Source organism: Dromiciops gliroides, chromosome 3 (genome assembly GCF_019393635.1).
Source record: "Dromiciops gliroides isolate mDroGli1 chromosome 3, mDroGli1.pri, whole genome shotgun sequence".
NCBI classification, from domain to species: domain Eukaryota; kingdom Metazoa; phylum Chordata; class Mammalia; order Microbiotheria; family Microbiotheriidae; genus Dromiciops; species Dromiciops gliroides.
The window spans coordinates 646,384,217-646,409,562 of record NC_057863.1 but is presented as its reverse complement, the minus strand read 5'-3'; the positions used below and the strand labels follow the sequence as shown (position 1 = coordinate 646,409,562).

The window sequence follows — 25,346 nt, the reverse complement described above, 5'->3', positions numbered from 1 at the left end:
AGGGGGGGAAGTACAAAGGGGGTAAGTAGAATGGAGGGGAATAGACAGTAATAATAACTGTGCATGTGAATGGGATGAACTCTGCTATAAAACGGAAGCGAATTGCACAGAGTAGATTAAAAGCCAGAATCCTACAATATGCTATTTACAAGAAACACATTTGAAGCAGAGAGATACACACAGAGTAAAGGTAAAAGGCTGGAGCAGAATATATTATGCTTCAGCTAAAGTAAAAAAAGCAGGGGTAGCAATCCTTATCTCAGACAAAGCACAGGCAAAAATAGATCTCATTAAAAGAGATAAGGAGGGGCATCTAGTTGGCACAGTGGATTAAGCACTGGCCCTGGATTCAGGAGTACCTGAGTTCAAATCCGGCCTCAGACACTTGACACTTACTAGCTGTGTGACCCTGGGCAAGTCACTTAACCCCCACTGCCCTGCAAAAAAAAAAATAAAATAAAATAAACCCTCTGTGTAAAAGACTTTCTTCAATGTTTACATTCATAAGGTTTCTCTCAAGTGTGGATTCTCTGATGTCTGTTAAGACTTGACTTATGTGGAAAAGCCTTTCCACATTCATTACATTCATAAGGTTTCTTTCCAGAGTGGATTCTCTGATGTTTGTTAAGACCAGACCTAAATGTAAAAGCCTTTCCACATTGATTACATTCATAAGGGTTCTCTCCAGTGTGGATTCTCTGATGTCTGTTTAGACTAGCCTTTTGTGGAAAAGCCTTTCCACATTGATGACATTCATAAGGTTCCTCTCTAGTGTGGATTCTCTGATGTCTGTTAAGACTAGACTTTTGTGGAAAAGCCTTTCCACATTGATGACATTCATAAGGTTTCTTTCCAGTGTGGATTCTCTGATGTTTGTTAAGGCCAGACCTAAATGTAAAAGCCTTTCCACATTGATTACATTCATAAGGGTTCTCTCCAGTGTGAATTCTCTGATGTTCCTTAAGATAATACTTTTGTTTAAAAGCCTTTCCACACTGATTGCATTCATAAGGTGTCTCTCCAGTATGGATTCTCTGATGTTGGCTAAGATAAAACTTTAACGTAAAAGCCTTTCCACATTGATTACATTCATAAGGTTTCTCACCATTATGCATTTTCTGATGCATATTGAGATTAGTCATATGTTTATAAGTCTTTCCACATTGCTTACATTCATAAGGTTTCACTCCAGTGTGGATTCTCTGATGCTCCGTAAGATTATACTTTTGTGTAAAAGCCTTTCCACACTGATTGCATTCATAAGGTTTCTCTCCAGTGTGGATAATCTTATGTTTATTAAGACCAGACCTAAATGTAAAAGCCTTTCCACATTGATTACATTCATAAGGGTTCTCTCCAGTGTGGATTCTCTGATGTTCCTTAAGATAATATCTAAATGTAAAAGCCTTTCCACACTGTTTACATTCATAAGGTTTCTCTCCAGTGTGTTTTCTCTGATGAATATTGAGAATATTCCAATGTTTATAAGTCTTTCCACATTGTTTACATTCATAAGGTTTCTCTCCAGTGTGGATACTCTTATGTTTGTTAAGACCAGACCTAAATGTAAAAGCCTTTCCACAATGATTACTTTCATAAGGTTTCTCTCCAGTGTGGATTCTCTGATGCATTTTGAGACTAATCCTGTGTTTATAAGTCTTTCCACATTGTTTACATTCATAAGGTTTCTCTCCAGTGTGGATTCTCTGATGAGAGTTAAGATGAGATTTTCGCATAAAAGCCTTTCCACACTGATTGCATTCATAAGGTGTCTCTCCAGTGTGGATTCTCTGATGCTCATTAAGATAAGACTTTCCTGTAAAAGCCTTTCCACACTGATTGCATTCATAAGGTTTCTCTCCACTGTGGATTCCCTGATGTCTATTAAGACTAAACTGTTTTTTGAAAGCCTTTCCACACTGATTGCATTCATAAGGTTTCTCTCCAGTATGGATCCTCTGATGTATATCAATACTCTTCCTCCATTTCAAAGCCTTTCCACATTGCTTGCATTCATAAGGTTTCTTTTCAGTGTTGTTTCTCTGATGATCATCAAGATTGGAGCTGGATCTAAAAGGCTTTCCACACTGATTACAGCCATACATTTTCTCTCCAATGGGGATTCTCTCATGTGCAGCACAGATTTCTCTCTTCTGAAGCTTGTGAGTTTCTTCCAGAGAAAGGATTAGCTCTGCATTACTTTCCTTTATTTCAAGTCTGATCTCTCCTTCTGAAAGAAGCAAAAAACAAAAAATATACACACTGACACCACACACACACACACACACACACACACACACACACACACACATATTCCCTTCCATCCATTGGCAGAACAAAAAAATGAAAAAAAAATCTCCAAACTTACATGGGCAGAACCAATCATTTTACAATGTCATTAGCTCACATCCCAAGGATGATTTAATTTACAAAAAAATTCACACTCAAACACACTGGATCCTCACAACAAATTAGTGACACAGAAAAGGCTGGCATATTCATTACATTCAGAACTCAGGCCATGACCTTAGAATGGCTGGGTGACTAGACCCAAATCCCAATAGCTCAGACTAGAATATAAACTCTCTTACTGGGCATGCTTTGTGCACAGGACTAAACATATCACCTCCATTTCTCTTCCCCTTTTAGTGTTTGCAATAGATTCTGAGCTCCTGGACAGGAAGTTCTGTCTTTTGCCTTCCTTTGTATCCTCATGGCTTAGCACAATGCCTAAAAACAGAGGATGCTTCATCATTGTTTACTGATTTCCTGACTGGACCCCTTCCCTTTGCCTCAATACCTATTTTCTGGGCTCTCTGTGGCTGTTAGTTGCATGTTAGGGCCTCAGCCATGTTTGTCTCTTTCTTACATTTAATCATCCCAAAGTAGTCACCTTTGTCAGGTTCCAACCCTGATGAAACCTGACCAGACCCAATATTGGAGATTTCAGAGGCTTCTTTCTAGATTCCAAAGGATATCATGCTATGGGATACCTGCTAATTTCTACCTCCCTGCTTCCTAAACTGAGATAGTGGTCACCTCCATACACCTGGACAACAATTCTCCAAGAAGGGAACATAGATTCAGCCACAAAAGGCAGTAGCTTTTACTCCACACTCATGTGCTACTGACTGGGGGAGAGAAAATCATGAATCCAGGCTTCCTATAATACAAATATAGGCTCCTTAATCTCATCTGTGCCCTCATTATAGCAAGTCAATGGTTTGACATCTCCCTAACGGACTCCTTGGGCCACTTTTCATTCATCCCCACCTGTTCCTTATGGCTTGCTACTGCCCCAATCACCATCTACAACAATGTACCTGAGAACTTGATCTCTTATTTTACTGGGGAAAAAAACCCTGAACATTTGTCAAGGGCTATCTTATCCTCTCATGTCACATAAATCAGATGCCTTCTTTTCATTTTTGGCCAAGGCACAGGTGAAAAGATCATCCCTCAGCTTGCTAAAGCAAACCCCTTTATGTGTGCAAATTATAACATTCAACTCCATTTTCTGTGTTAACATATTACTTCCTCTAGTATCCCCATTTTTCACTAGTTTTCAACCTCTCTCATACTAATGACTCCTCCCCTATTGCCACCAATAAAAGCACATATATCAGAACACCCTCACTTGATCCATGCCTCCCCATGCAACGCTGTCCAATAGCTGGAAATTGCCGTTTACAATGGGTGTCTCCAACACGTTTCCCGGGTTTTCTCTGAAACTCTGTGGAGTCCATCTGCCAAATTCATAGTCCAACTGAAACCTTTTCCTCCAAGATTGCCAGTAATCTTGAAATTGCTCAATTTGGGGGCAGCTAGATGGCAGAAGGGATAAAGCACCAGCCCTAGATTCAGGAGGACCTGAATCAAATTTGGCTTCAGACACTTGACACTAGCTGTGTAACCCTGGGTAAGTCACTTAACCCTCATTGCCCCCACCAAAACAGAAAAAAAGAAAAAGAAATTGCTCAATTCAATGGCCATTTCTTTATTCTCTTCTTTGACTTTTCTGCAGGCTTCGACACTGTCCATCACCACCAATTCTTGATACTCTTCTCTCTAGATTTTAGTAACATTACTCTCTACTGGTTATCCTTCTATCTCCAGAAAGAAACTCTCTTTTTCCCAATGCTTTCTTCTTTCTACTTTTCTGATGCTCTCTGAGGTATCCTTCCAATGGTCCAGTCTTACATCTTACTGCATCTCACACATTCACACTTCTAACCCCCATCTTCAATCTGTTGCAAAGTTCTGTGACACATCCTTTGTAACATCTCTTAGAACACTGTCCCTTTCTTCATTCAGGACACAATCATCTCCCATCTGAGATACTGGAAGAGCCTGATGGTTGGTTCAGTTGACTCAAGTCTCCTCCCCATCTAGTTATTCCTCCCCTCAGGTATCAAATCCATCTTCCTAAAGCTCCTACCTGACCATGCCACCACCTACTCTACTGGCTCCCCAGCAAAAGGAAGAAATAGAAAATCCTCTCTAGGACTGTGTGAACACTTCTTCACCTAACGTTCTGCTATCCTTCCAGTCTTCTTTTAACCAATTTCTCTTCTATATATGGAATAATCCAGTTATATGGGCCTCCTTTGTCTCCTGTGAACAGAACACTCCACTTCCTGACTCCATGGATTTTCTTTCAAATCCCTATTGTCTAGAATCTTCACTCTGGATTCCCTGAAGCCCCAGCTAAAGCCCACATTCCTCTATAATTGCCCATCCCCCTTTAACTTTAGGGCCTTCCCTCTCCAGACCACCTCCCAAAAGAATTCCATGCCCACAGATTCTTTTTTTTTAAATCATAAAAGTATTTTATTACTAGTTTTCAACTTTGGACATTATTTTTTATAAGATTTCTAATTCCAAATTAGTCTCCCTCCCTTTTTTCCCTCTCCCTTCCTCAGGAAAGAAAGCAATCTAAAAAGAAAGAAAGAAAAAGAAAGAAAGAAAGAAAGAAAGAAAGAAAGAAAGAAAGAAAGAAAGAAAGAAAGAAAGAAAGAAAAAGAAAGGAAGGAAGGAAGGAAGGAATCTGATATAGTTTATATATGTACAAACACATTTAAAATATATCTGCATGGGGTAGCAAGGTGGCATAGTGGATAAAGCACTGGCCCTGGATTTCAGAGGACCTGAATTCAAATCCAGCCTCAGACACTTGACACTAGCTGTGGGACCCTGGGCAAGTCACTTAACCCTCATTGCCTCACCCAACAAAAAAAATATTTATTTGCATTAGTCATGTTGTGAAAGAAAATTCACAACAAAAGGGCAAAACCTTAGAAAAGAAAAAAAAAGCAGCAACAGTAGGGTTCAATCTGCATCCAGATTTCAGTTTTTTTTTTTCTGTATGTGGTGAGCATTTCCATCATGTGTCCTTTGGAATTATATCTTGCATCACTATATTGCTGAGCAGAGTTACATCTATTACAGTTGATCAGCACACAATGTTGCTGTGACTGTATACAAAGTTCTCTTGGTTCTGCTCATTTCACTCAGCATCAATTTATGTAACTCCAGGTTTTTCTGAAATCTACCTGCTTACTGTTTCTTACAACATTCTATTACATTCATATACCATAATTTCTTTGGCCATTGCCCAATGGATGGGTAGCACCTCAATTTCCAACTCTTTGCCACCACAAAAGAGCAGCTATAAATACTTTTGTATATGTGGGTTGTTTTCCCTTTTCTATGATCTCTTTGGGATATAGACTTAGTAGTGGTATTGCTCGCTCAGAGGGTGTGCAGTTTTATGTATGCCCACAAATTTCAAACAAGGACTTCTTGCAGGATCATAGATAATCACTGAAAGCCAACTAAAAGGACATGGAGTCCAACCCCCTCATTTTACAGATCAGGAAACTGAAGCTCACTGATTAGCCCAGGAAGCCACTGCTAAGAAATATCTGAAAAAGAATTCCAAGGCAGGTCTTCCTGCCCTCAAATCTAGCACTTGATTCACAACCCCTAGAGGTCTTTTTCACTCAATACTCTCTTGGCAAACCACTCCTGTATCTTCTTTTTTGGAGGGGCAATGAGGGTTAAGTGACTTGCCCAGGGTCACACAGCTAGTAAGTGTCAAGTGTCTGACGCCGGATTTTAACTCAGGTCCTCCTGAATCTAGGGCCATGGTTTTTTGCACTGTGCCACCCAGCTGCCCCCCAATACTCTCTTAAACTTGCTTTCACCTCACTCACCTGGACAGCAGCTCCTCAGGCCTTCTTGCTCCAACATCCCTGGTGATTCCCTCTGCTCAAAATAAGAGATCACATCTTCTCTGGGAACTGGAAGCCCTGGTAGGGAAATCAGAGATGAGGATAGAGAGAAATTTGTCATTTAGTTCTCTTTAGGGAAAGGACAGAGGACCACTTGATTTTGAGGTTTATCCCATTATGTTCACACATCTGAGTCCATAATCCCCTGTTAGTGTTTGTAATGCAAGTAACCCAAAACAGCATGTTTTCCACAACCTGTTCTGAGAAATAGCCAAACCCTCTACCCCCAATCCCCCACCCAGCCCCATCCTGTTATGCTCCATTCTGGAAGAAACTTCTAATCCCAAAACTGGGTAAAAAGGGTTATTGGCCCGGAGCAGCCTTGAGCCTGGGATATTAGGAAATGAAAATTTGTGCTTGGTGCACCTTCTCCAAAGGGAGATGGGTTCATTCCAAAGATTCCACTATCTAGAAAGTAAAGGGAGTTGGTAGTGCAGTGGAGAAAGCCCTGAACCTAAATCCAGCTTCATACAGTTATTAGCGGTATGTCCCTTGCAAAGAAACTTAGCCTTTGTTTGCCTCAGGTTCCTATTACCTAATATGAAAGGTTGTTGTAAGGATGAATGAGCAGAACATGTTTTAAAGTTTTATTTTAAATTTATGGAATAAAACAAGTACTTCCATAACAGTACAACAACAAAAAATCATTTCAGATGAAAGTTACATCAACTATGCACAACTTGCTATTCCTTTTGTGGAAATTTATTTTGATTTGGGGACCCTACCTTTAGGCTGAGATTAGAAATTCTTAGGCCCTCAGGGTCTCTTCCCCTCCCTCTCTGCTTCAGCTGAGTGAAAAAGCCCCGTGGGCTATACAAGACGCCAGGTCAGACAGCTGGGGAAAAAAAAAGCCCCAGCTCCCTCCAACCTGAGCAGAGCTATCTGAAAGATCCCGGATAGCCTGTGGTGAAGCACATGAAAGCTGGAGCATGCACCCCACCCCCCCAACCAGCTGCAGCCCTGGCTGGCAGATTAGCTTGGTCTGTGGGGGTGAAGGAAGCCCCGAGATTTGAGTGGAGAAAAGAAAAGGTATATATAGACCTGGGAGTGAGACAAGAGAGAAAGGCGGACTAGAGGAGGGGCTGACTAGAGGGGAGTGCGGACAAGGACGGAGGAGAGTTTGCTTTGAAAAAGGAGAGACAGGGCTGACAAGGTTACAGGCCTTAATACAAACCAGGGAAAGTGTAATGTGCCCTGAGGCTGGAGGCGGCTAAGGCCCTTATTGTATTCAAGAAGTTCGAAGAGCAGCAGGTGGGAAAGAGATGCAGTGGAAAGAGACTGCAGGAAAGCAGTCAGGTTGTACTTTCTTTCCCTGTATTCCTAATTTGAAATAGTATCTCATAAATAAACTCTGCTTTGATTATTTGGTTAAGAGGCTTCTTAATCTTTAGTCTATCAGTTTGGGAGCAATGTGGTGGAACTTTATAAACGGCCCATATTAAATTAAACGCAGTCAGATAGCCAAATAGTCAAAAGTCCCCAGATTAGTCCTCTAGTCATCCATAGATCAGTTCCCCCCAAATTAGCCCCAGTCAAGTCAAAAATATTTAACATTTGAATGGCGACCATGAAGGGACTTATGGCCCAATTATAATTTTTTCTAAATTTATCATTTTTCATGTAATCATCATTTTTCATAAATCCAATTATATATAATTTTTCCAGGTTAGTTACAGTTATGAAGAATTAATTTGTTTACACTTTCAAATAGAAAACAAAATTATCATGTAAATTGTTTTCTTCCCACATCCCCAACCTAGGAATGTCTACAATTATACAGAAGTAGGTGTGACTGTATACACATACAATATACACATACACATGTATATAAAATATGTAAAATTATATTACATACATTTCTATTTATCAGTTCTGCCTCTGGATAGAGAGAGCATCTTCCTTCCTATGTCATTTATAGCTAATTTGGGTTATTTATAATAGTCCAAATAACTTATTCATTCAAAGTCATTCTTGTTGCAACTTTTTTGTTTTGTTTTGTTTTTGCAGGGCAATGAGAGTTAAGTGACTTGCCCAGGGTCACACAGCCAGTAAGTGTCAAGTGTCTGAGGCCAGATTTGAACTCAGGTCCTCCTGAATCCAGGGCCAGTGCTTTATCCACTGTGCCACCTAGCTGCCCCAAAGTCATTCTTAAAACAATATTGCCATTACTGTAAAATAAAGAAAGTGCCTGCAACAGCACATGGCAAATAGTAGGTGGAAATCACTTCTTATTTCCTTCCCTTTGTTCCCACCATCTGTGCTAGAATTTGAGGGCAATAGGAAGGAAGATGAAGGACAAACTTCCTATACTAGGGACAACAAGTGCTTTAGGCTACCAAGTGATGCTTGCTAAAAAGAATACAAGACTCAAAGATGAAGGGTGGCAAAGTAAAGCTGCCTGAGCAGTTTTCAGAGATTTGGGAGACAAAAGTCATGTCTGGGTAGAGGCTCAACTCAGTAAGCTCTGGGATTAGTTTCAGGTCTGAGATGCTTCCACACTGATTTGATCTTTGATCTGAGACTAACTAGAATTGGAAAGACACAACTTCAGGAGCAGCAAAGGAGACCCTCAGGTTCCTGTTCCACAATGCAAAGACTTTCTCTAGGAAATCCAGGCAGCAGGAGGGCCCTTGTGTCTTGGGCCCAGGAGACTAGCACCTTTCCCATTTGAGTATTTCATTGATGTTTCAAGCCCTGCCCACTCAGGAATGAAGATATTCCCTTTAATTGCAGACTCAGAGTTACCAGGGGAAGTGTTCTTACCCAGGGAGAGCAGGTTATGGGCAATCTCCAGCATGACCTCCTTGTACAACTCCTTCTGAGGATGGTCCAACAGGCCCCACTCCTCCTGGGTGAAATCCACAGCCACATCCTTGAATGTCACCAACTCCTAAACCACCAAAAGGCATAGGAAGTAGAGATGAAATATAATGCAGAATTAAATATTGCAGCCCTCATCAATTTACAAGAAGAAATTGAAACTCAGGGAAGGGATTTGCCCAAAGGTCATAACCTTTTTGAGTTGTAATATGCTGTATGTTTCAAGTTTAAATTTATTCTATACAAGTTATATTTTGAAGAATTCTCGCTGTTTAATTTTATCATTGACAATGCTATACTAAAGATTAATGGAAATCCAGCAGTTCAACAGCTAAAGAAGTAAAAGTATCCAGAATCCAGAATCCAGACCACAATCCAGTCCCCATGATGGCATCTTAACACTCAACGAAGACAAGATTTCCAGGACTCTAAATGAACATTTTTGTTTTCTCTTTCTGTTACTATAATACATCATCTATAATATGAATTTTCCCTTTCCTATATTGTTATTAGTATATTGTTATTTAAAAAATTTATTGTTTATTGTTTAATATTTATTGTTTCATCAAGGAAACACTCTGTGTTTCTTGATGAAACAAAGAGAGGAATGTAAAGAATTGTGATTTGAGGTTTCTATGACCCCATCTTTGCCTAAAATTAGAAACTCATGGACCCTGACCCCGATCCGGTGTGCACTCCCACGCCTGCATGGGCCTGGCCAAATCATAATGAGGGCAGCCATGCCATGACTGGAATCCTGGTGAGGGCCAGCACCTGACCTCTGGCATCTGGAAGCTGAAGGGTGGCTGGCAGTTGTAGAGTGGCTCGTTAATTCTGTCAATCAGGTCTGCCCGCCAATTAGCTTGACATTAGTAATGTAGTGTTTGATAAACCCAAAGACTCCAGCTTCTGGGATAGGAAATCAATATTTGACAAAAACTGCTGGAAAAACTGGAAGACTGTATGGCAGAAATTAGGCATAGACCAACATCTTACACCATACACTAAAATAAGGTCAAAATGGGTACATGATTTAGACATAAGAGGTGCTATCATAGGTAAATTAGGAGAGGAAGGAATAGTTTACCTTTCAGATCTTTGGAAAGGAGAGCAATTTATGACTAAACAAGAGATAGAGAATATTATGAAATGAAAAATGGATGATTTTGATTACATTAAATTAAAAAGGGTTTGTACAAACAGAAGCAATTCATCCAAAATTAGAAGGGATACAGAAAGCTGGGAAACAATTTTTATGGCCAGTACTTCTGATAAAGGCCTCATTTCTAAAATATATAGGGAACTAAATCAAATTTATAAAAATCCAACTCATTCCCCAATTGAGCAATGGTCAAAGGATATGAACAGGCAGTTTTCTGATGAAGAAATCAAAGCTATCAATTCCCATATGAAAAAATGCTCTAAATCACTATTGATTAGAGAGATGCAAATTAAAATAACTCTCAGGTACCACCTGATACCTGTAGATTGGCTAATATAACAAAAAAGGAAAATAATAAATGTTGGAGAAGCTGTGGAAAAATTGGAACACTAATGCATCGTTGGTGGAGCTGTGAACTTATCCAACCATTCTGGAGAGCTATTTGGAACTATGCCCAAAGAGCTATAAACTGTGCATACCCTTTGACCCAGCAATACCATTTTTGGGTCTTTTCCCCAAGGACATCATATTGAGATATGGGAATATGGGATAGAAAAGGGAAAAGGACCCACATGTTCAAAAATATTTATAGCTGCTCTTTATGTGGTGGCAAGGAATTGAAAATTGAGGGGTTGCCCATCAGTTGGGGAATGGCTGGACAAGTTGTGGTATATGAATGTAATGGAATTCTATTGTGCTGTGAGAAATGATGAGCAGGAGAAGTTCAGAGAAGCCTGGAAGGAGTTGCATGAACTGATGATGAGTGAGATGAGCAGAACCAGAAGAACATTATACACAGTATCATCAACATTATGTGTTGATCAACTGTGATAGACTGGATTCTTTGCACCAATACAATGGTACAGGAAAGTTCCAGGGGACTCATGATGGAAAAGGCTCTCCAAATCGAGGGAAAAAAAAAAGAACTATGGAATATGGATGTTGATTGAACCAAAATATTTCTTTTGTTTTTGGTGCTGTTGTTTTTCTACTTTAAGGTTTTTCCTCATTGCTCTGATTCTTCTCTTATAGCATGACTGATGCAGAAATATGTTTAAAGTCCTTATGTATGTGTATATGTGTATGTACATATAGATATGTGTATATGTGTGTGTGTGTGTGTGTGTGTGTGTGTGTGTGTGTGTATGTATCTCGAATTGCCTGCTGTTGGGGGGGAGGGGGAGAGGGGAGGAAGGGAGAAAAAATTTGAAATTTCAAATCTTATGTAAACAAATGCTGAAAGCTATCTCTACATGTAACAGGAAAATAATAAAATAAAATATATTTATTGTTTGTTGTTTAATATTTATTGTTTCATCAAGGAAACAGACTGTGTTTCTTGATGAAACAAAGTGGGGGAATTTAAAGAATTGTGATTTGAGGTTTCTATGACCCCATCTTTGCCTAAAATTAGAAACCCATACACCCTGACCTCACTCCGGCATGGGCCTGGCCAAATTATAATGAGGGCAGCCATACCATGACTGGAAGCCTGGTGAGGGCTGTCACCTGACCTCTGGCATCTGGAAGCAGAAGGGGGGCTGGTAGTTGTAGAGAGGCTCGTTAATTCTGCCAATCAGGTCTGCCTGCCAATTAGCTTGGGGCTGTGTGTCTGTCTGCCCTGTTTCCTGGGAGCCTGGGGGTTGCTGGTAAGAAGAAGGAAGGAGTTTCATCATTCTGGCATGGAGCTGGAAAGAGACAGGACGCAGCCCTTTGGTCATAGTGGTAAAATCATCTCTAGAAAGGTTGGATCAGCTCACAACTACCTACAGTGGCTCAGCTCCCCTGTTTTCCCACATCACCCCCAACACCTTCCTTTTTGGTCATATTAGCCACTCTGGTAAGTGTGAGGTGGTACCTCAGAGTTGTATTAATTTCAATTCTCTGAGCAATAATGACTTAGAGCATTTTTTCACATATAGAGCTTTGATTTCTTTGTCTGAAAAATGCCTGTTCATATCCTTTAACCATTTATCAATTGGGGAATCACTTGTATTTTTATAAATTTGACCCTATTCTCTATATATTTGAGAAATGAGGCTTTTATGAGAGATAGCTATTTCAAAAATGCTTTCCTGATCATTTTGGTTACATTGCTTTTGTTTATGCAAAAGCATAAGCTTTTTTAATGTCACAGAATCAAAACAATCTCCTTAATATTTTGTAATGCTTTCTCTATCTTCTTTGGTCCTAAATTCTTTCCTTGTTCATAAACCTGACAAAAACTACTCCATGCTGTCTTTAATGTGCTTATGGTATCAATGTTTATGTCTAAATCATGTACCCATCTTTTGGGGGGGGGGGGCAATGAGGGTTAAGTGACTTGCCCAGTGTCACACCACTAGTAAGTGTCAAGTGTCTGAGGCCTGCATATTCCTGAATCCAGGGCCTGTGCTTTATCCACTGCACCACCTAGCTGCCCTCTAACCATGTACCCATTTTGACCTTGTCTTGGTATAATGTCTGAGGTGTTGGTCTTGACCAAGTTTTTGCCATACTCTTTTCCAGTTTTCCCAGTAGCTTTTGTCAATCAATGAGTTTTTGTTTCAAAAACTTGGATCTTTGGGCTTATCACAGACTAGATTACCATAGTCACTTATCATAGTGTAATTTGTACCTCGTCTATTCTACTGATCCACCTCTCTTTTTCTTAAGTCAGCAAAAGATTCTTTTGATAATTACCCCTTTCCAATACAGTTTGGGATCTGGTACTGCTAAACTACCTTCTTTTGCATTTTTTTTCACTTAATGCCTATTTTTGTAAAGAAACAATCCATAAGGAAGGTATTGCCAGCTTCACAAACCATCCCCATATCTATGAAAATGGTTTCAGTGCCTGATGTTGGTAGAGTCTGTGCAGAGACTGTACTTACCTGAGGTGGAGGTCTGAGGCTCCCAGGGGCCATTCCCTCTAGCTTCAGGCTCCCTGTGTAGGTAGCAAAGGAACCAATGTTGACTCCATTTTGTAAGTTCCTCCATATTGTCCCTGGTCTTTATCTACCTCAGACTCCAGCTTCCCAAAACCTTTATGACCCCACAAATGGAGCAACAGCCAAAGCTCTTATGGACAAATGTCACACACACCTAACCAGGAAGGTTTTTGTTTTTTTAACATATAAGGTATTTTATTTTTTCCGTTACATGTAAAGATAGTTCTCAGTGTTTGTTTATACAAGCTTTACAATTTCAGATTTTTCTCCCTCCCCTCCCTCTCCCCTCCCCTAGACAGCAGGTAATCTGATATAGGTTATATCTATATATCTATATACAACCAGGAAGGTTTTAATTCTACACCTTTCTGATAAACATGGGACAGCCTGGAGCCACCTGGAACATCCCTCTCTTCTTTAGCTCAGCACAGAAAAGCCCATCTCCTCCACCCTGTGGATGGAGGAGGCAAAAAGGGGTTAACAGATAAACTGAGGCTTGAGTTCTTTTCAATAGTACCTAAAAGGGTTAAGAGAGAAATTAAAGTTTGTGTTCTTATAGTAACAGAGAGGGACTGTCCCTTTCAACCTTCACCATCAATAGAGACAGTATCTAGGGACCATCAACCATTAATATTCCTAGATGACAGGACACCTAGAACCAGATCTTAAGTAAAGAGATATCAAAAACTCAGAGACCCTCTGGGTCTGACAACTTTAAGCCTGTCTTTAGGAACATGCACAGAAAGGGCCAAATGTGTCCTTAGGTTTACCTGGTGTGCAAACCCCAAAACAGACCTCTAAGGAATAAGGTACCCGACTTAGAGGTTGACCAAGGAGCCCAGGATGTCAAATTAGGATTAAGACCTCCTATGAAGCTCCCACAAGGAAGGGATTAAGATAATGAGGAGATAACTTGCTTTTTCTCACTATCAATATAACTATTCTTTACACACACACACACACACACACACACACACACACACACACACACCCATTTGAGACACCTCCAGGATGCTCTCCTGTGGTCATTTCAATAAAACTTGGGAAACCAGAATCACTGCCTCTTGTAATTATTTGGAACACCTCATAATCAATTTGATCAATTAAATCCACCCCCCACAACACTGCAATCTTAGTCCCATGCTGACCTCCTTTGTGCCCATACTCTGGGGGACAGCTATTTGTTGACCCTCATAATAAAACTGTTCTAATGTCCCTCCCACTTTGATATCTGGACTTGACCCAATATCTGCTTGGGACAACCCTTGGTCCCCTGCAGACTGAGTTGGGGAGGGAGAAGGATCCCAGAGGGGGAGATGTCTCCCTCCTTTCCCTAGGGAGGAAGCTGGCCTACAGAGATTTAGAGAGGGTGAGTTCCCACAGGAGTCATAAAGGCTCTGGCCCTACCCTCAGGGGAGAGACTCCAACCTACTGAGAGAGGGAGGCAGCAGAGAGGGGCAGGCTTGGAAGGGAACAGGGTCTGCACAGGAAGCCTACTCCCCTCCCTCTCTTACTCCTCCTCTTCCTCTCCACATTCTCCTAGAGGCCCAAAGACAGAAGGGGCTTGGGATCCCAGGAGGGATGAGAGCACTCAGAGCCTCCATGGCTCCTGAGGCAGAGTTCTCTGCCCTCCCAGCATGCCCTCCCCCCCAACATACAGAACTCAGACTGACTGACTGATCTAGGAGGGAGAGAAGCAAAGGAGGGTTAAGGATGGGGAGGGCTCTGGGATGGAGCAGCCCAGCAATGACCAGGGCAAGCCAGAGCCTGGAGACCAAATCCAGTCTGGGATTCAGCCCCGAGGGCTCTGAAAGAAGTGGGGGCAGGGAGGCAGGAGCAGCTGCCCTGGGGAAGGAAGGGGAGCAGAGCTACAGCGCTCAGGGCACATAGGACAGCACTGGGGCAGAAGCGCTCGAGCTGAGCCCGGGAAAGCAGGAAGACTGTGTCCTGAGGTCGAACTAGAGCTAGGGAGGGCTCCTGGGACCCTCTGCTCAAGCTTAGGCTTGGAATCCCTCGAGGGAGACTGGAGCCAGCAGAGAACCCCACGCCTGGGATTTGATAGGGAACTGGCCCGAGGACCACGGGTTCAGATAAGGGGGCAGGGTAAGCTTTGGTAACTGTCCAAGGTGGAGCACTAGGGGCGGCAAGGGCGGACTCCGGGATCCTGGAAGGCTGGACAACTCCATCTCTCACTGGGAGGTGGGGACAGGGAACCCAAGCCCCTGGGTCCTCTCATAGGGAGGCTGAGATCAGGACTCCGGGATCCCTATGGGCAAAGTCTGAAGTCTGGGAAATGATAGAGTGAGGCAGGAAGTTTGGGAAGTGCTTGGGAGTCTGGAAAAGATGTGGGGGCGGGGAGCCAGGCTTGGGAGGGAAACGAGCTCCTGGCCGACCTGGAGGACAGTCACAATGAGGTCAGAATGAGACCGGCAAGGGCAGCCGGCAGAAGCCAGGAAATATGGGGGGAGGGGGCGGTCTGGCTCAGACCTACCTGCGACCTGCACGCACAGAGGCGGCTTCCGGAAAGCAGAATGATCTCAGCTGCAAGGAAAGAAAGGAAATAGATCTGGACTCCAGGGAAGGCAGATCATTCCCAAGGAAAAGACTTCCTATTTCTGCCCCACCCCCCAGCGCACTCGGGGAGGGTCTTCCTGTGGCCAAGAGCACAGCTCCTGAGGCCCCCAGGACGGTCCAGCCCTTTCCTCCAATCACCGCCGCTCAGCTCTCAAGCACTCAGACTGCCTCCCTAAACCCTGTCCTCAGTCACGTGGAATGTCTTCTCCATTGCAATGATCCCGCCTTCCACCCTGAACTCCTCCCACTCCACCCCCGTGCTCCAACTCCATCTGGGCCAAGCTATGACTCTACCAACTCCCTCTGTCCAACACTATTGCCCTTTTTTCCTCTGAGTAGAAAGACTGCCATGCTAAAACTGCGCACCAGACTGACTGAAAGCAATGGACCCTGTACTTCGAGGAGCTGCCAGCTAATGGATACTGGGAAAACTGGGAGGCTACACACTGTGTGTTAACTACAAATCAGGGTTGGATTGGACTGAGTTTCTCCCAGTCACATGTGTTCTCCCATTGTTGTTGTCATATTAGATCCTCTACAAGTAGCCCAGAATTTATGCCAAATACACTTAAAATTCAGACTCAGTCTCCCCCTGACTCATCTGAAGTAGGCAGGTAACAATGGTTATCTCAGGATCACACCACCAAGTCAAGATGGGGGCTGAGGTTGGCTGTGTCCAGACTGACATTATGGGGGGGGGGGGGACAAGAAGCTTCCTAGACCTCCTCAGGATCTGTTGGGGGGGGGGTTGGGACAGGCCAAGGGGAGTCCAAGTAAAGGAAGGCAAGAGAGGGTCACAGAAAAAGAAATCTTCAGAGCAGAGAGCTGGGAAACCTTTCTCACCTGGGAGCTCTCCCCATCCCCCTCTATTCCAGGTGGAGCTAGGCACTGGGTGTCATGGCCTTGAGCATCAAACAAGGCTCAGAAGGACGAATGCCAGATGGTTCGAAGGAGAGTGAGTTACCAGATCCAGAATCCCCTGCCCTTTCAGTAGCTACTTCTTTCTCCTGGGCTGGCTCCCAGGGAACCGGCTGCCTGCCCTCTTTGAGGGTGAGACTGGGTCTGATTCCCCCAGAAGCTGCTGACCAAGGTGAAGCATGGCACTAGGTGGCTGAATTTTGTCCCCATGGAGCTGTGAAGCTGGAGCTGAGGGACCCAGGCTGGTGGTATATGGTCGGGGATCCCTGGGTCCCAGACTCTCTTCTTCAGAGCTTCGGTCTTCTTGGTCACAAGGGTCTGTATCCTGATCTTCCTCTCCTCCAGCAGGGGCAAGGCAGGGGATCATGCTAGGTCAGGGGGAGCACACAAGACTACTTTTCTCTTCACCCTAGGAAAGGATGGGGTTGAGGGTGCCAGGTAGGTCCCAAGGTCCCTCCTTTCCCCACAAACCAAGAAGTGGGGAAGAGGTGCTCATCCCAGAGGAGGCAGGGTGCTCCTGGGCTAGAAGCCCAGTCCCTCATATAATTGCAAATGACCTTAACAGAAGGGTGCGAGACAGTGGACTGGAACTCACCAATGTGGTGGTTTTTTTCTTCCAAATCCAATGCTTTTTTTGTCTTCAACAAAGATCAAAAATGTTGGAATCTCCTAAGCAGAACAGATTGCAGCTAACTGTGAAGGAACAAAGCTGTAGTTCTCTGTTGAATAACCTAAAAACCTGGTAAAAACCTGCCTGTTCCTATGAAAGATTGTTTTCATGTAGAGTGCCCTCCATCCATGTAGAGATGTCTCCATTAGAGACTTTGTATAAACAAGAAATGAGGCATTTAGGGTTAGTACAAAAGGATGGCTCTGTCACATTTGTTAGGCTTGGTATTAAGAAGACTCCATGGGGAAGCTAGGTGGCACAGTGGATAGAGCACTGGCTAGAGTCAGGAGGACCTGAGTTCAAATCCAGCCTCAGACACTTAACACTTACTAGCTGTGTGACCCTGGGCAAGTCACTTAACCCCAATTGCCTCACTAAAAAAAAAAAAAAAGATTCCAGGGGCAGCTAGGTGGCACAGTGGATAGAGGTCCTGCCCTGGAGTCAGGAGGACCTGAGTTCAAATCTGGCCTCAGACACTTAACACTTACTAGTTGTGTGACCCTGGGCAAGTCACTTAACCCCAATTGCCTCACCCCCCCCCAAAAGAAAAAGACTCCACATGTTCTGCATGCCTTTGTTTTTTATTTATTTTTAATTTTTTTCATTCTTTTTTCTTTTTTTTTTTTCTGCATGCCTTTGGAATCTTCTCCTTCATTCAGATACTTTGCACCTCAGGACTTCACTGTCCTGAGTGAGGTCCTCTCCCACATGGCTCTCCCCTCCTTAGCTTTAGGTTACAGTGAGAGGAAGGGTGTTGTCCATATGGGAGAGTGTTTCTATTTAAACAGTAGGACCACTTCTGGAGTATGCAAGATTACAATAGTAATCCATTACATTCATATAACACATGTTCAGCCATTCCCCAATCGATAGGCATCCGCTCATTTTCAAATTGTTTGCCTAATTATATTTATTTTTTTATACAGAATCTTTTGAGAAACTATTGTGCAATTAATGATTTCTAGGGTTGATGCAATTATTTTTATTTTTGAGTCTTCAAGTTAATTTTCACTCACTGTGATCCTGTGGACTATACTCCATTTTCCTGTCCAAGCAAAACCTTTTCCCCGAGTATATACATCATTGGTGGGGTGGGGGGAGATACCTCTGTTGCTTCCTATATACAGGAATTACAAGGCAGGTTACATGAACTCCACAAGGCAGGAGCAGCACTACAGGCTGGCTCCTTGGGCTTCTCCTTACATGATTTGAGACCAGGAGACAGTGTATATATCAAAAATGTTCAACTAACTAGTGGGACTCAGCCAGCTTGGGAAGGTCCTTTCCAGGTATTCCAACAACTCTAACTGCCATCAAAATTGGAGAGAAGGATTCTTCAATCCATTGCTCAAATGTAAAACTGGTACCAGTACATGTAGGCTATTGAATTTTATTGTCTCTTATTCCTCCATATGTATTTGGCTCTATTCATCTATCTCTCTATTTTTGAACCAATGCAAGATGGTTTTGATTTCATAATACAATATTAATTCTGGAAGTATTGTTCTCCCATATTCTAAATTGTTTGTTTTTCCAACTGATTATATGATCAAATTCTATAAAGTATTTCCTTGGTAAATTGGTTGCCATGGCAAGTGTAAATTAATTCAAGAAGTATTATTTTTGCTAAGCTTTGAAAAAAAAGAGGAACATTTGCAAAAGCTTTTCATATTCAAATTTACTATTGCCATAAATAGAAATATATTTTGCAGAATTAGACAGCAAGATAATAATATGAGATTTGGGGATTTTAGATAAAGTAATAAAAAATGTTCTAGATTCACTCAGAGAAATAATGTCAGTTCAAATGTTACACAAGGGTTTCTTTTTTATGCTATTGTATCTTCATTTTGAAATTAATAGTATGGGGGGCAGCTAGGTGGAGCAGTGGATACCGCCTGGAGTCAGGAGTACCTGAGTTCAAATCTGGCCTCAGACACTTAACATTTACTAGCTGTGTGACCCTGGGCAAGTCACTTAACCCCAATTGCCTCACTAAAACAAACAAATTAATAGTATGGGCTTATTTTCATAGAGATTTTCATTCTTTTAAGATTGTGTTTTGGGGCAGCTAGATGGAGCAGTGGAGAAAAGACTGGCCCTGGATTCAGGAGTACCTGAGTTCAAATCTAGCCTTAGACACTTGACACTTACAAGCTGTGTGACCCTGGGCAAGTCACTTAACCCTCATTGCCCTGCAAAAACAAACAAACAAACAAAGATTGTGTTTTAAGTTGTATTAAAATATGTTCTGATTTTTCACAAAGGTAATTGTACACTTAGCTTATGTGTTAAGATAATGGATTTAGCAGATCCTCAGGGACCCACCTGGAGATTTAAACTGATTGAATTAGATAAGATGACTGATTGTTGACCTTTTACTAGATTGTAAGCACATCTGGCTGGTACTTAAGGATATTTAAGAAAGTAATTGTTCCCAGAAGCTAACAACTTTGAACTTTGACCACCTTTGGGCCCAGTGAACCAATCAGCTTGAAGAACCTCCCATTTCTGGGAGGGGATCATGAAGCAGGAAGGAGACGCTGGCCAGGTGGTTTGCTCTTTGCCTGGGAGAGATTGGCGAGGTGGCAAAGGACTTCAGAAGTGGAAGCTAGGGAAGTTTAGGATTGCCAGGTTATAGGAACTCTGTTCTCAATCTTTCTCTTTCTTTTACTATCTTTCAATAAACCCATAAAAATCCTAAATTCATTTATCAGTGATTTTAGTCAATTTCCCCCCAAACTGGGGGGACAGATTAGAACCCACATTTAGAATTTTAAATTACACACTTTAAAAAGGTATTACTTGGGGCAGCTAGGTGGCACAGTGGATGGAGCACTGGCCCTGGATTCAGTAGGACCTGAGTTTAAATCTGGCCTCAGACACTTGAGACTTACTAGCTGTGTGACCCTGGGCAAGTCACTTAACCCCAATTGCCTCACAAAAAAAAAAAAAGAAAGAAAAGAAAAAGTTATTACTTGGAATTATTGCATATTGTATATTATATTCTGAATCAAAGCAAATTCACATTTTTTTTGCTGTCATTGTTATCCTCAGTTGTTAAATCCATATCAGACATGGATTATGGGAATTTACCATTTGAGACATTAATTGCCTTTATTTATTTATTTTTTTGGGGCAGGGTGATGGGGGTTAAGTGACTTGCCCAGGGTCATACAGATAGTAAGTGTCAAGTGTCTGAGGCTGGATTTGAACTCAGGTACTCCTGAATCCAGGGCTGGTGCTTTATCCACTGCGCCACCTAGCCGCCCCCATTAATTGCCTTTATTATGAGTTATCAGATCAGATTAGCCAAGATGCCAGCCATCCATGAGAGGAATGCATACAAGAACAGGCATTGAACTGTCACAGAAGAGGAGACAGGCACTAAGTCCAGGTAGTGCACTGCCTTGGGAAAGGCTGATAGAATGGCCATTGGCAAAAGTTGAGGTTGGATTCTCTTGGTTTAATTCCCACACACACACCTGCACACACATTGCACAGGATGGCCAGGATATGCCATCTCATTCTACACCTGACTTTGATTCCCCCTCCTATATGCCTGATGCCATGGACAGCTCAATCCTATGCATCTGATTAAGCCTGACTATTTCCCCTCAACATTCTCTTACTGCTCTTATCCCAGATGTCATGATAAACATGATGTTGGCATGTTACCAGTTATACTAGATTCTTTAATTTCTCATAATGGCATGAGGATAATTAGGAGGAGGATGCAAAAAGTGATGAGTTTAAATCCAGACTCAAGATACTTATTACCTGGATGACCTTGAGCAAGAGAAAGGGATAATTCATCCAGTCTTCAACATGCCAAGCCCAGGTGTTGCAGAAGGAAAACTTGACACAGATCATCTAGTCCAACTCTCTCATGTTAGAAATGGAGGGAAATTGTCCTAAAAGAAACAAGAGCCTTAACTTGTCTACCTCCGTTCCCTCATCTGTGAAGTAGGGAAAATAATAATACCTACTTCTCAGAGTTTTTGCCGAGATCAAATGGCATAATATTTGTAAAGTATTTAGCACAGTATCATGCGTATAGTAGACAGAGCTGCCAGTAGGTTTTTGTTTCTGTGGCCTACACACATTTAAGCCTACCTTATTGTGTAGCTGGGATCTCTTCTTACCCTGGTGCACAATTTCTCCTTGCTCTGAAATTCAGTGAGTTCCTATTCAGACTATCCCGTTAAAGCTAAAATTCTAGCTAAACTGTCTAAAATATTTAATGAGTGGTCGCCAATAAATTATAAGCTTTAGCAAGAGTTAGGCTTTTAAGCATTTATTAAAGAGAATAAGAATTTGGTAGAGAGAGAAAGGCCTACATTTATCTATCTATTAAAGGGAGAGCACATTTCTAGCTCCCCTCTCCACCAGAGTCCCCAGGAAAGAGAGTGAGTCAGAGCGACAGGCTCCCCCTTCTTCTTCCCACAAGCAAATGTCACTTCCTGATGCCAAAGAAAAGACACATGATCTTGCCCTCAGAGACCTTCACCTCATGGCGGAGCTTTTCTACAGTAAGTCTCCAGCAGGCGGCGTCAATCCAATCATTACAATCCCCAGTGTCCACAGATATTCTCTGTCTACCTGTGTTGACCTGGGCTGCAAAAGGGACTCACTGCCTCTTTGTATTCTTGGCTTTTTCCATCAGAACTTAATCTGGCATGTGTTCTCCATCTTTGTGGAGTGTGTTATACCTCAAATACTCCTCCTCCTCTACCATCTCAACTCAGTCTTCATTCTTTCCAATTTTACCACCTTCCTTTGCATTCATTTTGTGGTTGTTTTGTCTGCTTATATATGTATGGTCATTGGGTATTTTGTTTTCTAGATTCTGTATATTTCATGCTATATCACTTCATGTAAATCCTTGTGAACTTTTTTTTGGGGGGCGGGGCAATGAGGGTTAAATGACTTGCCTAGGGCAACATAGCTAGTACAGTGTCAAGTGTCTGAGGTTGGGTTTGAACTCAGGTCCTCCTGAATCCAGGGCCAGGGCTTTATCCATTGTGCCACTTAGCTGCCCAGAACTTATTTTTTAAATTATTTTCATGACCGTGGTTTTATATAATTGATTTTCTTTGTAATTCTGTTTTTTTATTCAGTTAAAACCAGTGATTCTCAGAAGGGCCTTAACAGGCACTCCCCAAGGGTCCATGACACACAAAATGGTTTCAAACCTGCTCTGGAAGGTCAGACAGTGTAATTGGCCTTCCTGAGTTCTTTTGGATCTCTCAGGGAGTTTACCTCCCTAGTAAGAAGCCACACATCAATAAGGCTTTTTAAAAAAAGGCTGTTGTTTAATTTTTCATTCAATCAGGTACACTCAAAGTATTTTTGATGTAGGAGGGAAAAAAGTGGTTAACAGAAAAACCTAAGGCCCAAGCTCTAATTTTAGATCTGAGCTCCAAGAGAGGCTATAACTTACAGACCCCAGTTAATGGATAACTTAAGACTGGGGAAACAAGTCAGTGCCTGGGTTCTTGTTACCCACATAAATCATCACCCATAACAAGAACATAAAGAGACAGGTCAAAAAGACTGTAACAATAACAATGATAAAATGACAGGGTATAGAAAATCAAACTAGAAATAAATGATAAATGAAGATGTTTTGAAAGTAGCCATGGGAATCAGAAAGACGTGCAGAAAAGGCCAAATTTGTCCCCACATTCACCTTATGATGTATAAACCCCAAAAACATACCTCCACAGAAAAAGGTACCCACCTTTGGGGTGGGCTTAGGACCCCAGGAACTCCAAATTAGGATAAGCTCTCCCCTGTACCTCCCTAGAGTGGAGATTATTATAATGAGACTGATAATCAATTTATCCATATTATAAATATAACTGTATTTCCTTTCCTAATTTGAGAGACACCTTTCCACTTTTTTGGTTCTCTCCCTGTGTTCACTCACAGTATTACAATAAAACTTGGGAAACCGAGTCACTGAGTATGAGGAAATGGGTGGTTGTCTCTTCTCAATGAGGATATAACAGTCAATTATACCCCTCCTGACCTGCTTGTAGGACAAAGGTCTCAGGTCCTTTCCTCCCCCTCCAGCAAACAAAATCGCATGGTTCTAGGAGTCTGCACTGGTCTCAATTAGGTCAATAATTAGGGTTGAGAATACTGCATTCTGATTAGCTAGTCTTTGCTGGTAGACTGTAACCCTTGAATAATCAATTAGTGATGAAAAAGGGGAGGGCTAGGGAATAAAATGGGGCCTTCGAGCCTTCATTCTGGGCACCCATTAGCTGCACACTAGGGTGCCTCTTCACCAGAGGGAAATAAAAAAGCCTTTGTCCCATAGCTGCTGAGTTCCTGAGGATTATTGAGAAGAGAATTGATTATCCCTCACACTGAGTCTTTCAATTCTTTTGGGATGACTCACAATCAATTTGACCCTAATTCCATCCCATATCAATTCCAGGCCTAGCACTCTATCCACTGTGTCATTTTAGTCAGCTGGGAACCACACCTAGGGGAGGGAAATTCCAACTCTCTTTAGAGAAGCTGAATTTTTTGCCCTGAAGTCTGGGGAGAAATCTCCAGGCTACCAGAGATCTTTGCATACTAGAGCTACCTGGGACTGCAAGGCAGCTGTCCAAGAGAAGAGCTGAGATTCAGCAGCCTGAGAACCCAGTGAACACTCTCAGGGGACCAGACAATGCTGATGGTTCTCCTTGAGAATTTACATTTTAGGATTGAATTGATCTGGGTTAATGATCTAATGCCAGTCCCACAGGAAAGCTTCCTGAAGACCAAGGACCTAGAAGGTACTTGATCCTTTCTCCAGGAATTCCCCTGAAGGGTTTGAGGGCTAAATCCTTTCTAGAATTTCCGGGGCAAGTGCCACACCTACTTCACACTGGAATAGAGGCTCTGTCAGTGGTCACCTGGGATTGCCTTTTGAGACTTCCTCATCCTGAGATTGGGCTCCCTCCTTTTTGCAACACTGGTTGTACTTTTACTCAGAAACCCCAACTGACTTTTCACAGTGGGGGAGTCAGTAGAATCCTTGCACCCACCCCTCCCCCAGTGCCTTTTTCAGATTGCTGCTGCCACATTCACTCAGCAATCTCTTTGCCTTTGAGGCTCATTCAATCCCATTGATCAATCAAGCCTCTAGGAGCTATTATCTCCTGAGGCCCAGAACTTTCTCCCCTTCCTTTTTCTGTAAATTCAGTGCTTATCACAATGTTTCCCTTCACCCCAATACCAACAATTTTACCAGGGTTTTTTTGAAATCTAGATGTTCCCTCAAGAACTCCAAATTCCTACTTCCCAGTCAATTCCCAGTCAACTCCTCCTTTCCACCTCAGCTATGCATAAAGATGGTCATACTACCCAAGAATTTACTCTCACCCAGGTATGTGAATTTGCAAAAGCCCTTAAGCATTCTATCTTTCTCTCTATGACCCCTAACCCTGTTCTTTGTCTTCACTGTGACATGACAACATCAAAACCTCAGTTATTTCCCAGGACATCACTCCTGTTTTGCCTACTTTGTCCCCTCTTGCCCTCACCTTGGCTAGCCAGGTCATTTCTACACTATCCTCTACACTCTTTGCCCTCTTATCCTATTGATGGATCATGCCTTGGCAGGCTCCACAGCTCTATTACTTCCATCTTCTCCTTTGGACATTTGTCCTGGGAATGAGCAGGTTCCAGGATCATGGGTGTTTTTAGTATTTCCAGAGCATCCTTCTTGGGAAAGGTTGGGTAGAAGAACTTTGCTGACTTCAAAGTCCAGTAAAGAGATAATGATCTTAGGCAATGATTGATCAGAAATGACTGAGTGTGAAGGACAGAACTACTAGGGTACAAATACCCCCTGAGTGTTTGCTTGGGAAATACATGTACATAATGTTAACCTCAAGCTTCCCTTACCCATTGTCTCCTTCCTTCCTGCTATGTCCAGGTCTCCCACATCCTGCAACACCCTTCATGTGACCAAAGTA

At 42.3% G+C, this 25,346-nt stretch overlaps 1 protein-coding gene and 1 pseudogene across 1 annotated transcript; both read right to left on the bottom strand.

The window, feature by feature from the left end:
• Positions 1-420: 420 nt before the first annotated feature.
• LOC122749963 (zinc finger protein 260-like) lies at positions 421-15,908 on the bottom strand. The gene is made up of 5 exons (XM_043996580.1): positions 15,697-15,908; positions 13,149-13,201; positions 9,057-9,183; positions 6,216-6,311; positions 421-2,230 (listed from the first exon to the last, which is right to left on the bottom strand). Exons 2-5 carry the CDS (start codon positions 13,179-13,181, stop codon positions 516-518), a joined length of 1,971 nt encoding a protein of 656 aa, XP_043852515.1. The 5' UTR covers positions 13,182-13,201; positions 15,697-15,908; the 3' UTR covers positions 421-515.
• A 439-nt stretch (positions 15,909-16,347) lies between these two features.
• Positions 16,348-24,929, bottom strand: LOC122748225 (annotated as a pseudogene).
• Positions 24,930-25,346: the final 417 nt, after the last annotated feature.